Source organism: Rhinoraja longicauda, chromosome 7, assembly GCF_053455715.1.
Source record: "Rhinoraja longicauda isolate Sanriku21f chromosome 7, sRhiLon1.1, whole genome shotgun sequence".
Taxonomy (NCBI): domain Eukaryota; kingdom Metazoa; phylum Chordata; class Chondrichthyes; order Rajiformes; family Arhynchobatidae; genus Rhinoraja; species Rhinoraja longicauda.
Genome location: NC_135959.1, coordinates 14,294,427 through 14,311,557, shown reverse-complemented (window position 1 = coordinate 14,311,557; position 17,131 = coordinate 14,294,427). Strand labels below are relative to the sequence as shown.

Here is a 17,131-nt window from a genome sequence, read left to right as displayed (position 1 = left end):
TCATCCTGCAACCTCATAGCATCTTCCTCACAGTTCACACTGCCCCCCAGCTTTGTGTCATCTGCAAATTTGCTAATGTTACTTTTAATCCCTTCATGCAAGTCATTAATGTATATTGTAAATAGCTGCGGTCCCAGCACCGAGCCTTGCAGTACCCCAATAGCTACTGCCTGCCATTCTGAAAGGGACCATTTATCCCCACTCTTTGATATTCTAGCAGTTAACTTGTACATCGTGAAAATTGTGATTCACGAACATACTGTATAAGTTGTGACTTTGCTGTGTTAGCAATTCCTCCCATTCACACCGTGGCACAGCGGTAGAGTTGCTGCCTTATAGTACCAGAGACCTGGGTTTAATCCTGACTATTGATGCTTGCTTGTATGGAGTTTAATAATAATAATAATAATAATGCATTACATTTATATAGCGCTTTTCAAACACTCAAAGACGCTTTACAGGGATTACTAGAACATAGAGAAGAAAATAAATAGATAAATATGTAAACGAACAGAAAAAGGAGACAGAAGGTGAGGTGACGGTCAGTGGTTGAAGGCAGTGCTGAACAGGTGAGACTTCAGTGATGTTTTGAATGTGGTGAGTGAGGAGGAGTCTCTGACGGTTTGGGGTAGTGAGTTCCAGAGGATGGGAGCAGCGATGGAGAAAGCCCTGTCCCCCCAGGATCTGAGTTTGGTCCGGATGGGGGGGGGACAGGAGGTTAGCAGCAGCAGAGCGGAGGGTGCAGGTGGGAGTGTGTCTGTGGAGGAGGTCAGTCAGGTAGGATGGGGCCAGGTTATGGAGGGCTTTGTAGGTCATGAGGAGGATTTTGTACTGGATTCTCTGGGGGATGGGGAGCCAGTGGAGCTTGTAAAGGACGGGGGTGATATGGTCATGGATCGGGGAGTGGGTGAGTAGACGGGCAGCGGAGTTTTGAATGTATTGAAGTTTACAGATGATTTTTGAGGGTGAGCCATAGAGGAGGCTGTTGCAGTAGTCCAGACGGGAGGTGATGAAGGCGTGGATGAGGGTTTCTGCAGCTGTGGAGGAGAGGGATGGACGGAGACGGGCGATGTTTTTGAGGCGGAAGAAGGCTGTCTTGGTGATGTGTTTGATGTGTTTGTCGAAGGAGAGGGTTTGATCAAAGATGATTCCAAGATTCCGGATGTGAGGGGAGGTGGATACTGGGAGACCATCAATATTGAGGATGAAGTTTGTATGTTCTCCCCATCTTCTGCGTGGGTTTTCTCCCGGATCTCCGGTTTACTCCCACACTCCTAAGTCGTACAGGTTTGTTGGTAAATTGGCTTGGTATAATTGTCCCTGGTGTGTATAGGATAGCATTAGTGTGCGGGGATTACTGGTTGGCGAGGACTCGGTGGGCCGTAGAACCAGTTTCTGCACTGTATCTTTAAAACTCATACTGTCAATCAGAAGAATTTCACAAACTATTATTTAACTGCTGGCCAAATCCCGAATCAAGTCCATTCATCCTTGCTAGATCAGGAATTATTGTACAGTGAATGTCAGACCAACATTAACTTGACCTTTCTATCATATCCATCCAGATATTCCTGTTCAATTTCTCTCAACTTATCTGCTATCTGAAATCTGATAGGTTTTCCTCAAACGGATTCTGCAAGTCAGGTACAATCAACAGAAAGGTTACTTCACTGGTGTTGCTAGTATTTCCAATTTTTCTTTTTATTTCCATCAGCTGCAGTTTTCTGATTTGACATTATTTCCTGCAATATTTGCAGTAGAAATCAAAAGCAAGACCTTGTTTTTGTCATTTTTTTAATTTTTGTTAAAAATGCAGGACTTGTATTTCCAAAAACCTCAACACGTTGTATATGATGGAATTATCTGACCAGCTGACTCTAATCACCCACAAACCATAATATGATTTAGAATGAATTTTGTGGCTTACTATGAGATTTGTTCAGGGGTGAGAATGTTGATCTCCTGGAGAGTTTTTGAATTAATTAGGATTTTGGCTAACTTTTTGTATGCTTTAAATCACCCAGAAAAGGCAGAAGGCTGGAAAGAAAGATGAGCAAAAATGAATTTTAAACAACAAAAATTTCCTTTCCTCCCCCTCGCCTACCCTTTCTTCTTGTTCAATTGACGGGCTCCTCATACACTCAACTTTCCACCTTTCCACTAACTCCATCAGAGAATAAATACATTCGAAGACTTAATAGCCAAAGTGGGGATATACACGGAATAAATATTCATTAAAGCTTCCCAATAAATGCTTTTCAGAAAAGCTACCAGAACTTTTGCTGTTAAAGGAACGTACTTTTTTGAGCGGTTTGGTAAATGAATTATACACACTAGTCCGATTGCTGCATTCAATGTTCCAGCATTCGTATTGTTGAAAAAAGATACGCCATAATTCATCAAACGTTTTAAAAGAATAAATCAGAAGTAATCTTGAATTTATTCCTCAAGTCTGTACGGTTATTTATCAGTATGTACAGCACATTTACAAATTATACAAATGTCAAAGCTGTATGTACACGGGCAACAAACAAAATATTCAGCAAATACTTCATTAGATGAGTGGTGTTTCACTGCACTCTGTACTTGTAGAACCAGCACAGTCCTTTGGTGAAGTTCCATCCCAGTCCCAGTGAAAGCAAGAAGAAAATGACCAGGAGGGCAAATGGATAAAGCAGGGCAACCGTGTTCTTCAGAAAGGGCAAAGCTGAAAGACGAAATGTGTTACATCAGATTTATTTTTTCATTTTTAAAGATTTCAGTCACTGGCAAGACCGGCATTTGTTACCCATCCACACAACTGCCCTTGAACCATGTAGACAATCTGAGCCATTTCAGAGGGCACTTCAGGCTCAGATGTATTGATGGATCACAAACAGGTCAGACAGATTGCCTTTAAAGAGGTTATTAAACCAGATGATGTTTTTATGACAATTCAACTGGTTCATGGTCATAATATTAATACTAGCTTAAAAGAAAATTATGGGTGTTAATTGAATTTAAATTTAATCGCTGCAATTATGAAATTTGAATTTGGGCCTTGCTTGGATTCTTAGCCCAAGCCTCTGGCTCGTTAGTCTGGCAATTTAACCACTGTGCCGACACTGGACCAAGAAGAAATAAGTGGAAGGAAATGGAATCAGTGAAAGGGAGACTGCTCACGTGGAGAACAATGTTGTTGATTCGCCTTTCTCACTCATTTAGCACTGGTGAAGTGAAAAATGCGTTCAGCTAATACCAAATGGGGACATTAGTCATTCTGAAGAATCAGAAGCACTGATATTCTGACGAGTACTTGAAACAACATGATGTATATGTTTTTTAAATATATAAATCAGCATCTTCAATTCCTTGTGCTAAGATGACTTAGAAGCCTAGGGACTGAGTACTAAAACATTATATTTGTATAAACTGGTATGTGGCCTGCATAGATTAAGTTTCAGATCGCAATTGTATTATGCAAATTAAGAACAGCGGCCTGGTGGTTTGTTATAGTTTTGGTGAAGAGAGGCAAATGCACAGGCAGAAGCAAAGAGGGACATGTAATTCAATTTGCAACTTATTGAGATTACAGGAAATAAAAATATTCGTCTCCATAATTTAGGGAGCGGCGCGGCTGGTAGAGCCACTGCTTCACAGTGCCAGACCTGGGTTTGATCCCGACCTCGGGTTCTGTCTACGTGGAGTTTGCACATTCTCCCTGTGACCACAGTGACTCATTGGGCACACAAGTTTCAAGACTGAGCCATTAGGACTGGGAAGAATGCAGGTAAGGAATATTTTGGAACAATTATCCTGCAACTAAGAAATACAAGTCAGGGATTGAGGGGAGACTAGATAGAGATATATAAAATTATGAGAGGCATAGAAGGGTAGACAGTCATACCTTTTTTTCCAGGGTGGAAATGCCAAATATTAGAGGACATACTAGACAGATATGATTGTGGATCTTCAGTGCAATTTAGATAGACACATGGATATGCAAGGAATGTAGGAATATGCATCGTGTGTAGGTAGACAAGATTAACATGGCATCATGTTCGGCACAGATATTGTGGGCTTAAGGGCCCGTTTCTGTGCTGCGCTGTTTTATGTTCTAAAATCCAAAAGGCCTGTTTCTGTGCTGTATAGATCTATGACTCCATGAAAATTACCTGCCTTTTGACTTTACTGTGTAACTAGTGCTTTCTGTATGTAGATGGTAGACCATATTTAACAATACAAGAAAATCTGAGCACAAAATGGGAAGAGGGTTCATAAATCGGAGGTGCAAAGGGACTTGGGAGTGCTGTTGCAGGCTTCCCAAAAAGTGAATTTGCAAGTTGAATCTGTAGTAAGGAAGGCAAATGCAATGTTAGCATTCATTTTGAGAGGACTAGAAAATAAAAGCAGGGATGTAATGTTGAAGTTTTATAAGGCACTGGTCAGACCACATTTGGAGTATTGTGAGCAGTTTTGAGCCTCATATTTGAGGAGGGATGTGCTGGCGTTGAAGAGGGTCCAGAGGAGGTTTACAAGAATGATCCCGGGGATGATTGGGTTATGATGAGCGTTTGACGGCTCTGGGCCTATACTCGCTGGAGTTTAGAAGAGGGGGAACCTCATTGAAACTTACCAAATAAAGGCCTGGATGGGGTGGACGTGGAGAGGAAATTCCACTTACCGAATAATGAAGGCCTGAATAGAGTGGACATGAAGAGGATGTTTCCACTAGTGGGAGAGTCTAAGACCAGAGGCCTTCAGAATAAAAGGAAGTACCTTTAGAAAGGAGATGAGGAGGAATTTCTCTAGCCAGAGGGTGGTGAATCTGTAGAATCCATTGCCACAGACAACTGTGGAGAGAAAGTCTTTCGGTATTTTTAAAGCAGAGATTGACAGGTTTTATGATTAGTAAGATTGTCAAAGGTTACAGGGAGAAGGCAGGAGAATGGAGTTGAGACGGAAAGATCTGCCATGATTGAATGTCGGAGGAGACTCGATGGGCTGAATGGCCTAATTCTGCTCCTATGACATATGAACATAAAATAATTAAATCTCTGCAAGTTAGTTCCTTTCAAATGTCACGCAAAAAATGGATTTGAAACTTATGCTTACCACTGTATCCAAGAAAAGTAACATAAATATAATATCCAATCCCAACCAGCCAGAAGACGTTTCCAACAAAGCAACCAATAAGTCCGTCCCTAATAATGACATCTGCAAAGAAATATTGATTAATTACATAAAATATTTAAATACTGAAATGCATACAATATAAGCCCTATTTGCCTCAAAAAATATTATTTTAAAACAGCTGCATGAAGATCAGAAAGCTGCAGTCAGATAAATAATCAGTCAAATATAGAACATTTATTAAATCCGGCGATACCGCCAGATTGATTCGGAAGATAGACATTCAGTCTATCAATGCCATGCTGGCTTTCTGTAGAGCAATGCAGCCAACCCCATTCCCTCACTTTGTTCTGCTCACCCTGAATTTATATTACTGAAATGGATATCCAACTTCCTTTTGATCCTTTCTGTTTCCATGAGTGAGTTTCAGGTCATTGCCATTTGCTGCTTAAAGAGTTAGTTCATCCTCAATCCACAATCCCCCATTGCAAACCCCGCTCGCCATTGTGTGCCCATTCCCCATTATAACCTTTTGCTCAAAACCTTCATTCTCTGTCCCTAATCTCAGAAAAGCTAACGGGAGCAGTTTACCATTGACTATCTATCTAAACCTGTCAAACTTTTGTACAACTTTTTTCAAATTTTCTCTGATCCAGTGAAAACCACATTTTCCCACAACTAATCCTACAGCTAAAATCCTTTATTCCTGGAATCAATTTTTCTACCACTCAACATCTCTACCTTTTCTGCTGGATTCACCTGTCAGGTAAAAACTTAAATTTAAAAAAAATTCAGCCCATTGCCCTTCCCCCTCATTCAAAAAGATTATGGCTGACTTTAACTTTAGGGTCACTTTCCTCTATTAAGACTTCTGAAAGTCAAAATATACAACATGCACATAATATACAACTACAAAATTCTAACATCTGTCAAGCATTATTTTTATTTCTTAGTATCACTTCCTTAATAATAGACACTAGCATTTCCTTACGACGGATGTCAAGTTAACAGGTCAGTAGTTCCCCAATTTATCTCTACCTTATATTTGCATTTGGTATTTTCCAATCTGTAAAAACTTTTCTAGAATTTCTAGTACTTTGGAAAGTAACAATCTGTGTATCTACTAATTCTATCACCATTTCCTGGAAGGCAAGTCATCAGGTCCCGGGGAGATGTAAAATCAGCTTTTTCTTCTTAACCACGTTTATTCATCCTCCATCTGTGAAACCACCATTCGCTCTCTGGCTGAAATCAAACCCGAGACCTGTGGCACAGCTTCCCACAAGAAACATGCAAGTCAGAGGCAGGAGAGAGATTTGGGAACAGCTTCTGTTGCTTATCAATGTCTGCACCAATGACACCATAACTAGCTCTGCTAGTTTTTAATTTCAAAAATCATTTATTTTCTTCCAACACTTCCAACACTAAATTCTTGGTGCTTTTTAATTTTGTAGTAAAATTTGGAAGCAAAACTAAGGGATTTTGTAATGTTTGAGAAAATATATATTTTTAATCAAAAGAATAAAAATATATATTTTTAATCAAAAGAATAAACTTACGGTTAATGAAGAACAATTGAATGAAATGCAATATTACAAGGAGTGGATAGAAAGCATTCAGATGAATGTCAAAGGCATAGCCCCATTCCACATCATAGCCTTTACTCTGAGGCTTCATCAAATATCTGTTGGTGATAAACCTGGAAACAAAATATATACACCATATAACTTGGCAACTTGGGGGCATATATTTTCAAATACAGATTGATTGAACTGTTAATTAGGGTAAAGTTACTGAATGCAAGAACAGCCTGGGGTTACGTTTTGGGGGGTAGATTGGGCATGTTGGTCAGCGTGGGCCTATTTCCATGCAAGCCAAGGCTAACTCGGGATTCTTAATCCAAGGAATCAATGAATGAATGAATGAGGAACTAACAGCAGCTAGTAGGTCGATGGGTGTGCAAGATGAAGATAAGTGGTACATAGGGCAGGAGGAGTAATATTTAAATAACTTACTCCAGATACTTTTGAATACAAGATTACATTAGAGGCATGGTAGCAGCATTGGAAGGCTGGCTTCATAAGGGATTTGATAATTAAGGCAGGGCCCCTAAAACTTTAATTCAGAGTCCAGGAGGTCTGGAAGTATCTTGGAAAGGTCTGCAACATAGTGGCATAGAGTGGCACAGCCTAGATACTGAATTTTAGATTCAAGCCTAAACATCTTGATCCAAAGTGTGCTGCATTTACTCCAGGAGCCATTGGCGAACAATCAGTGCTTTATCCTCAGAACACTGTGTACTGGAATCTATCCTCAAGGGAAAACTCATCACATTTTAATTGAAAATACAATAATTTGAATGAACTGTTAATTGGCACTAACATTCTGTAATACATTATTTTGGCCAATCACCCAATATAACCAGTAGGATAATCTGATTTTTTTTAATGTGTGCAACTTCAAAATGTTATTTTAAAGCACCAATTATTTTCTGAGCTGTTATTTCATGACCTACTTACTCAATGAACAGTTTGTAAATCACAAATAGCATTGTAAATTAAAAAATACAAAATAGAAACATTAAATATACTAACTTAACTATTCTTTCATTTACAATATTTCATTACAAAAAATACTAATTTATGCAGCTCCTGCTCAATCAATTTTTTAAAAATGATTGAGCAATCAATTTCAAACAAGAAAATGACTATAGTATTTAAATAGTATTTTACATTTAGCATTAAGGCTGCAAGGAGTTCAGTTAAGTTATAGAGTACATCTTTAAATGTGCAAAAGCAGATTAAATTGTTCCAGCCTGGTTTGTGTGCACAGGAATTTTAAAAGCTAGATAGAACAACATGCCACAGAAGGCTGTGGAGGCCAAGTCAGTGAATATTATTAAGGCAGAGAAAGATAGATGCTTGATAAGTACAGGTGTCAGAGGTTATGGGGAGAAGGCAGGAGAACAGGGTTAGGAGGGAGAGATAGATCAGCCAAGATTGAATGGTGGAGGAGACTTGATGGGCCGAATGGCCTAATTCTGCTCCTATCACTTCTGATCTTGTGAACTATTTTTAAAACTTACCACATGAATGTTGCGATCAGTAGTCCAACTCCGATGCAGTCAATGAATACGACCCACAGTAAAAGCTTTATTGTTTCAAAAAATCCCATTCCTAATACAAATCCAAAACCAATGGTGGAAGCTGCAAAGAAAAATTCATTCCCTTGTTGAATTCTTCCAGATCTTCACACAATGTATTACTTTCACCTCTTCATCCAACCACTCAATTGCAAATTCAAATTTTAAAGTGGGTGAAATTCTCCACTTATTATTCCCTTTCTGCTCCTCAACATTTACATCTCATTATCAATGAGCTCCGTAGTCATCTGTTGATATTTTTGCAATATCAAGTACCTGATTCATGTTTTGCAGGCTCTTCATTTTTTTTAAATTGTTTGCATGTTTCAGATGCATTACAATAATAGCTAACTCATTAAGGAAATCAAAGTCAGACCATTACACAGTACGAGGATTGTAGGTCAACAAAGTAAGTTTCTTCCCGAAGTCACAACATAGCATTAGATACGGGAGCCATGATAGGGTTGTGTAATAGTTTTACAACAATGTTACTAAAGAACAAGCAATTCAGTTGTAACTGAACATGGAACACTAGCATTAATTTCACCAACAGTGAATCTCAAGGGAAATTAATAGAATTAAAGGTTTTAAAAAGCTTAAATGAAGATCAAAAGTGAAAATTCTGTGTTTAATGACTAAATAGATAGAGCTAGAGCTCTTAAGGATAGCGGAGTCAGGGGATATGGGGGGAAGGCAGGAACAGGGTACTGATTGAGAATGATCAGCCATGATCACATTAAATGGTGGTGCTGGCTCGAAGGGCTTAATGGCCTACTCCTGCATTTATTGTTTATTGTCTATAATAGCAAGGAGTCATAATTTTAGGATTAACTAAAATCATAAAAGAGAGATTCAAAGAATATTCTTAGAAAGGACTGTCAGGAAATAGACATTGTTCCGTGGCAAATAAATCGTAATCATTTATCGGGTCTACGTGAGAGTTATATAAGCGTCTGATGAGAAAAATAAAAGCAAATGAAGGAGAAAATAGAATGAGAGTGGGAGGATAGTCCTAATTTGCACTGACATTTCAATGATTTTAGGACAGTTAATTCTAGAACAGTAAATTTATTTCATTCTCTTGATAAATAAGTTGCTGGATTTTTATCTTCAATCTCGCAAAAATACAAATTTTAAAATTCAGAGTTTAAAACTGAAGTACGTACCACCGTGTGATATTAGGCTTTACATCATCACACATGTCCCATAATTGGGCTATTTGAAATGGATTTTTCCCCCCCGTAATGGATACTTACCACATAACCAGATACTAAGCAAAACTAGGAAGGCTGGGTCATCTCTGGCCCACTGGTCTTTAGTCTGTTTTCTGTAATGAAAGTTTCTGTACACCATTTGTGGAGATGTAAATAGGTATAACATCTGCCACACAGCAAATTCAAAATCCATTTGTTTAACACGAAAAAGGCGTCTGAGATACTTGTAGCGCTTGGCTCCAGCTGTATGTCGTGCAGCATCCCGGGAATTTAGGGCTCCATTTCCCTGACTGCTAAGATTATATGTTGTCGTTGGTAACATTTTTGCTGCCAATATAAAAAAAAGAGTTTTGGTCAAGATTGTATGAAAACTAAATTAATTTTTTTGTAATTTTCACTTTAATTAAGCATCTCTATGTGGTATGCACTCCCTAACACACGCAAATACACGCGCACACACACACACATACTAAAGTGGACAGGGGATATACACAATAAGATTAAATCTGCAGACTTTACTTGGGATAGAGCTACACAAGACATTTTATGAAGGACAAACAAGTTAAATATGAAAATAGCAAAACTTTTCATGTGATATTGGTAACATCAGGATACTAAAGCAATGGCATAAGAGTTATGGAGACCATTCACAGAGCAAACTCATTTTCTTGAAGATAGACACTAAATGCTGGAGTAACTCAGCGGGACAGGCAGCATATCGGGAGAGAAGAAATGAGAGACGTTTCGGGTCGAGACCCTTCTTCAGACTGATGTCAGGGGAGGGGACAACAGTCTGAAGAAGGGTCTCGACCCGAAACGTCACCCATTCCTTCTCTCCAGAGATGCTGCCTGTCCCGCTGAGTTACTCCAGCATTTTGTGTCTACCTTCGATTTAAGCCAGCATCTGCACTTCTTTCCTACATACTCATTTTCTTGTTTGGGATGTTACGAGAATAATTTTGTCAAACATCATCTAAAACTGAGACTTTATAAACTTAGTCCAATTTACCAGTCTCTAAAACAAGTGCACTTCAAAGCTTACTTTGAAAGAATAAAAATGATTTGTAATCACTGCAACTAAATATTACAAAATTAAAATGTGGAAATATGTACGTACTATCTGTGGAGAAAACCAATTTGAAGATAAGATCCTTTCACTAGAATTCACTGACCACAAAGTTAACTCTATTTCTCTCTCCACAGATGCAGAGCATCTCCAAAGTGTTATGTTGTTAAATTCAGGTGTTCAGCATCATCAGTACTTTGCTTTTATGTTGTGTTAATTTACTGTACATACCCATGTTACCAAAATTACTCCTGTTGAAAAGTAAGCAAGTGCTTCCAAAGTTTATCTTCTTCAGAGTTAGTATTTAGAAAAATGGCCCAACAAATTTATGACTTTACTCAAAATATTAAAAAAACATATCATTGCTACCCTCACCGAAGAATACCAGTATGAAAGTATTCAGTTTGTATAATCCCTATTGAGTGTATGGTTTCCTAAAAACTTGAAAACATCCAAATAGCATTCCAGTATCTAGCTGGCTGACAGCTGTTTTAGTTCTGACCCTCTGCTGGAGATTTCAGTAGCATCTGAAGACCAATGTCACTGCATCTTTTTCAGCACCAAAAATAAAGTACTTTGTGAAACAGAGGCCTAGCTAGATGAGGAGGACTGGAGGCCCAAGGTTCAGATTCTCGGCCAATGATCCAGGTTGGTATGCAAAATCACTGGATGGCATAGGGGTTTGCTGTCTAAGAAACATATCAGGAAATATATCAGATAAGGAAAAACTTTTTCATTAGAACGGAGAAGAGGAAAAACTTTTTCAGTCAGAGAGTTGTAAATCTGTGGAATTCTCTGCCTCAGAAGGCTGTGGGGACCAATTCTCTGGACGCTTTCAAGAGAGAGCTCGATAGAGCTCTTAAAGATAGCGGAGTCAGGGGGTATGGGGAGAGGGCAGGAACGGGGTACTGATTGTGAATGATCAGCCACATTCACATTGAATGGCGGTGCTGGCTTGAAGGGCCGAATGGCCTACTCCTGCACCTATTGTCTATTGTCTAATGGAAAGATGAAAATCAAAATTTCAAGTAACTCCTGCATTTCCTCCCCTCCCCTTATCCACCCAAGTCGTCCTACCAGTTCCACTGGTCGCATTCTTGTATCCCTCATTATCACACCTTCCCCAGCCAACAATGGGCCAATATGGGCTCCACCCTTCTTCAGGCCATCTGATTTGTTCTGGCCTTCTCTTACCTCCAGTTTATTTCCCTCTCCCTCCCAGCTCTACTTTCAGTATGAAGAAGGGTCTCGACCCCAAACGTCACCTATTGCTTTTCTCCAGATATGCTGCCTGACCCGCTGAGTTACTCCAGCATTTTAGAAACATAGAATAGGAGTCGGCCATTCGGCCCTTCGAGCCAGCATCGCCATTCAACATGATCATGGCTGATCATCTAAAATCAGTACCCCGTTCTTCTTTTTTCCCCATATCCCTTGATTCCTTTAGCCCGAAGAGCTAAATCTAACTCTCTCTTGAAAACATCCCGTGATTGGTCTCCACTGCCTTCGGTGGCACAGAATTCCACAGATTCACAACGCTGGGTGAATAAATGTTTCCTCATCTCAGTCCAAAATGGCCTACCCCTTATTCTTAAACTGTGACCCTTGGTTCTGGACTCCCCCCAACATCAGGAACACTTTTCCTGCATCTAGCCTGTCCAATCCTTTGAGAATTTAATATGTTTCTATAAGATCCCCTTGCATCCTTCTAAATTTCAGTAAATACAAGCCCAGTCGACCCATTCTTTCATCATGTCAGTCCCGCCATCTCGGGAATTAACCTATCCTGCACTCCCTCAATAGCAATAATATCCTTCCTCAAATTACGAGACCAGACTGCACACAAGACTCCAGGTGCAGTCTCACCAGGGCCCTGTACAACTGCAGTAGAACCTCCTTGCTCCAAAACTCAAATCCTCTCGCAATGAAGGCCAACATTGCCATTAGATTTCTTCACTGCCTGCTGTACCTGCATGCGCACTGTCAGTGACTGATGTACAAGCACACCCGGATCTCTTTGCACCTCCCCCTCCTTCCTTTTGCTAATCTGACACCATTCATATTCCTTCTCTCCCGAGATGCTGCCTGACCTGCTGAGTTACTCCAGCATTTTGTGAATAAATACCTTCGATTTGTACCAGCATCTGCAGTTATTTTCTTATACCATTCATATAATAATCTGCCCTCCTGTTCTTGCCACCAAAGTGGATAACCTCACTTTTATCCACATTATATTGCATTTGCCATGAATCTGCCCACTCACCCAACCTATCTAAGTCACCCTGCAGCCTCATAGCATCCTCATCGTAATTCACACTGCCACCCAGCTTTGTGTCATCCGCAAATTTGGAGGTGTCACATTTAATTCCCTCGTTTAAATCGTTAATATATATTGTAAATAACTGGGGTCCCAGCACCGAGCCTTGCGGCACCCCACTAGTCACTGTCTGCCATTCTGAAAAGGACCCGTTAATTCCTACTCTTTGCTTCCAAACTGCCAACCAGTTTTCTATTTTGTCTATCTGCGAGGCAAAGGGGCTGCACACGACACAAGGATTGGGGTTGGGGGCATAAATGGTACATAGACAAGGAATGAAACCTGAGTTAGGGAGGAATGGTAAATAAATGTAGATCAGGGCCTGGTGAAGGTTTAGGGCTGAAGGGGTCAAAGTACAGGACATAACTTCAAGGGGTTTCAATCTAGTGCTTTAAAGGAACATGATTATCTCAGGAGTACCTTACTGCAAAGAGTAGGAGTAAACGGGTCCTTTTCAGAATGGCAGGCAGTGGCGAGTGGAGTGCCGCAAGGCTCGGTGTTGGGGCCGCAACTGTTTACCATATATATTAATGATTTGGAAGAGGGAATTAGAGGCAACACTAGCAAGTTTGCGGATGACACAAAGCTGGGTGGCAGTGTAAACTGTGAAGAGGATGTTAGGAGGTTGCAGGGTGACCTGGACAGGTTGAGTGAGTGGGCAGATGCGTGGCAGATGCAGTATAATATAGATAAATGTGAGGTTATCCACTTTGGCGGCAAAAACAAGGAGGCAGATTATTATCTCAATGGTGTTAGGTTAGGTAAGGGGGAGGTGCAGCGAGACCTGGGTGTCCTTGTACACCAGTCACTGAAAGTTGGTATGCAGGTACAGCAGGCAGTGAAGAAAGCTAATGGAACGTTGGCCTTCATAACAAGAGGATTTCAGTATAGGAGTAAAGAGGTTCTTCTACAGTTGTATAGGGCTCTGGTAAGACCACATCTGGAGTATTGTGTACAGTTTTGGTCTCCTAATTTGGGAAAGGACATCCTTGTAATTGAGGCAGTGCAGCATAGGTTCACGAGATTGATCCCTGGGATGGCGGGACTGTCATATGAGGAAAGGTTGAAAAGACTAGGCTTGTATTCACTGGAGTTTAGAAGGATGAGAGGGGATCTTATCACCAACCTCTGACCAAAGAAATTCCTTCCGAAAAGAACATCCTTTAACTCTGAAGCTATGACCTCTGATCCTAGACTCTCTCACTAATGGAAACATCCTCTCCACATCCACTCTATCCAACGTACTATTATGTACGTTTCAAAGAGGTCCACCCTTATTCTTCTAAACTCCAGCGAGTATTGGCCCAGTGCTGTCAAATGCTCATATGTTAACCTGCTCATTCCTGGGATCATTCTTGTAAACCTCCTCTGGACCCTCTACAGAGCCAGCACATCCTTCCTCAGATATGGTGCCCAAAATTGCGCACAATATTCCAAATGTGGCCTGACCAGCGCTTATGGAGCCTCAGCATTACATCCCTGTTTTTGTATACAAGCCCTCTGGAAATAAATGCTAGCATTCTGGTTGCTTTCTTGATCCTTCAGGATCCTTGACTTCCTGACCCATAGGTACCAATCACTGAGGATAGGTGACAAAATATCTGAATACTTGCAGTCTACCAAAGCCTACTTGATCTCCTGGTTGCTAAACATTTTAACTCCTCTTTCCATTCCCATACTGTCCTTTTTGGCCTGGACCTCCTCTATTGCCAGAGAGAGACCACTTGCAAACTGGAGGAACAACACCTCATATTCTGCTACAACCCAATGGTATGAAAATTGAATTCTCCAATTTTAGAAATTACAAAACCCTCCCCTCCCTCCCTTCTTCCCCCACCCCCATGCTCTACTTAAACTCACACCTATTTCCCCCCTCCCCGTCCATCTACATTCCTTACTCTGCCTTCACAATTCACAACTCTTCAATCCTTTTGTCTCACTCCTATCTTTTCATCTCTCGTGTTTGTCCACCAACTGCCCATCTAACACCCCCCCCCCCACCTCACCTGTATGCACCTGCCAGGCTTTACCTTGCCCCTCCTATTTTCCAGCTATCTTCCCCCTCTCCACCCCATCCCCACAATCAGTCAGCAAGGATGCGTTCTTAGCCTCCTAAGGTATTATCTGAACACTCACGACTGTGTGGCCAAATTCTGCTCTAACTCCATTTACAAATTTGCAATGACACCATGGCAGTGGGTCGGATCTTTAACAATAACAACAGTAAAGGAAGGAGATGCTTCGCGCTGCCTTGGGACAGCAACCGATGAAAATCAAAGATCTTTTCCATTCCGTTCACCCAATCTTCTCCCCTCTCCTGTGGGCAGAAGCTACAAAAGCTTAAAAGCAAGTAGCACCAGATTAAGGGACTACTTTCACACTGCTAATATCAAACAATTGGATGGTCCACCCATAAACTCGGGGGTAGTTCCAATCTTCCAATCTATCTCCGTACAAATCTTGGACTTTTTCATTGCAACCATAACATTATAATGACGTTACATTATATTCTGCACTCTGGTATTTCTTGTACTACCTGTTGTACTTGTGTACGGCTTGATTGTACTCATGTACAGTATGGTTTAATTTGACTCGATACCAGAAAAGGCTTCTCATTGGACCACAGTGCACGTGACAATAATAAACTAATACCAATCAGTACCTTCAGAGTGAATTGAACAGTTGACAGAAAATATTTTGACAGGTGCCTGGTTGTGGCAGGGAAATTAGATTTACGATCCTGCAATGTGCCACATGTCTTAATAATTAAATGAATTTGGTCTAATTTCCTCTGCAAAATTCCAAACGGTTGTCCTATGTATGAATGGTGCATGCAGGAAGTGCCCAGATGATTTTGCAACATGCTGTGATCTTTTGCATCAGGTAAATGATCATAAAGCTGGTAATAAAATAACATTTTCAAGCTGTTTGGTGTTCCCTACTGTGAAATGCTTAACTTTTTACAATTTGATTAATTCCCATAAATATTAGCCCTTGAAAACTATTTAGGTGATACTTTACATTTTATTTTCTCCCCTGAAAACATACATTTAGAATGATTCTGCATTAACCAAGACCTGTTCCATCTGACCGTGGCAACGTGATCACATGACTGATCCTCCATCCCACACCAAAACAGAGTTATCAGACACAAAAGGCTGGAGTAACTCAGCGGGCCAGGTAGCATTTCTGGAGAAAAGGAATAATGAAGGATCTCGATCCAAAACTTCGCCTCTTCCTTTTCTCCCGAGATGCTGCCTGACCAACTAAGTTCCCTTTCTCCAGAGATGCTGCCTGACCAACTAAGTTCCCTTTCTCCAGAGATGCTGCCTGACCATCTAAGTTCCTTTTCTCCAGAGATGCTGCCTGACCATCTAAGTTCCTTTTCTCCAGAGATGCTGCCTGACCATCTAAGTTCCTTTTCTCCAGAGATGCTGCCTGACCATCTAAGTTCCTTTTCTCCAGAGATGCTGCCTGACCAACTAAGTTACTCCAGCATTTTGTGTCCATCTTCGGTGTAAATCAGCATCTACATTTCCTTCTTACACACATATCAGCAGACAAACATTGGCTCGCTTATTTTCTGCCAATGAGAAAACCACCACCACCTCACTAAGCCACCCATGGGGTGGGTGACACAGACTTAGATCTTCATTGTGGATGAAGTGGAACCGATTAGCATACGGCTAAAGTCTGAAGAAGGGTTCAGACCCGAAACGGCGTCCATTCCTTTTCTCCAGAGATGCTCTCTAACCGCACCATATTTCTCCAGCATTTTGTGTCTATCTTCGGTATATACCCAGCATCTGCAGTTCCTTCCTACACGATTAGTGCACGACGTTTGCTCCCCGCGGAGGCCCATCGTCCTCCAGCCACTCGATGAGCTGGCGATGCAAGATGCAAACTGCTCACTTCCACCCTCTCCCCCCACCCCCACATCATAATCATCTTACCTCAGGGTGCGTTTAACCCCCCAACTAATCAAATCCCCGCGGCGGACGGGGAGGGGGGGTGGTAGTGGATGGGCGGACACAAGCTTGCAAGGTTCCGCACACAAACCCTTCACTTTGCTTTTTTTTCCCTTCAGCCCGATTGCTAAACAAACAGGCCAGCAGCATGGCGGACGACGCCTCGGCCGCGCAGTGCATCGTGGTGGATGTAGTCCACTGTACCTTGCGATCAAGGCGCGGGTGTAAATAACGTCACAATCTAAACTACCAATACCACCAGGCCACGCGGTTGGCGAGGCCGGCGGTATCGGAACACGGCGCGCGATGCAT

The 17,131-nt window shown here is 41.2% G+C and overlaps 1 protein-coding gene across 2 annotated transcripts; it reads right to left on the bottom strand.

The window, feature by feature from the left end:
* Nucleotides 1–1,797: 1,797 nt before the first annotated feature.
* unc50 (unc-50 homolog (C. elegans)) lies at nucleotides 1,798–16,965 on the bottom strand. Of its 2 annotated transcripts, none has more exons than XM_078402978.1 (6): nucleotides 16,651–16,736; nucleotides 9,511–9,795; nucleotides 8,198–8,318; nucleotides 6,672–6,811; nucleotides 5,095–5,196; nucleotides 1,798–2,707 (listed from the first exon to the last, which is right to left on the bottom strand). In XM_078402978.1, the coding sequence occupies exons 1-6, from the start codon at nucleotides 16,655–16,657 to the stop codon at nucleotides 2,571–2,573; spliced, it is 792 nt and encodes a 263-aa protein (XP_078259104.1). In that variant the 5' UTR covers nucleotides 16,658–16,736; the 3' UTR covers nucleotides 1,798–2,570. The 2 variants fall into 2 exon arrangements, with proteins under 2 accessions (XP_078259104.1, XP_078259105.1); XM_078402979.1 differs by lacking the exon at nucleotides 16,651–16,736 and adding an exon at nucleotides 16,805–16,965 and having other exon boundaries at nucleotides 1,799–2,707.
* Nucleotides 16,966–17,131: the final 166 nt, after the last annotated feature.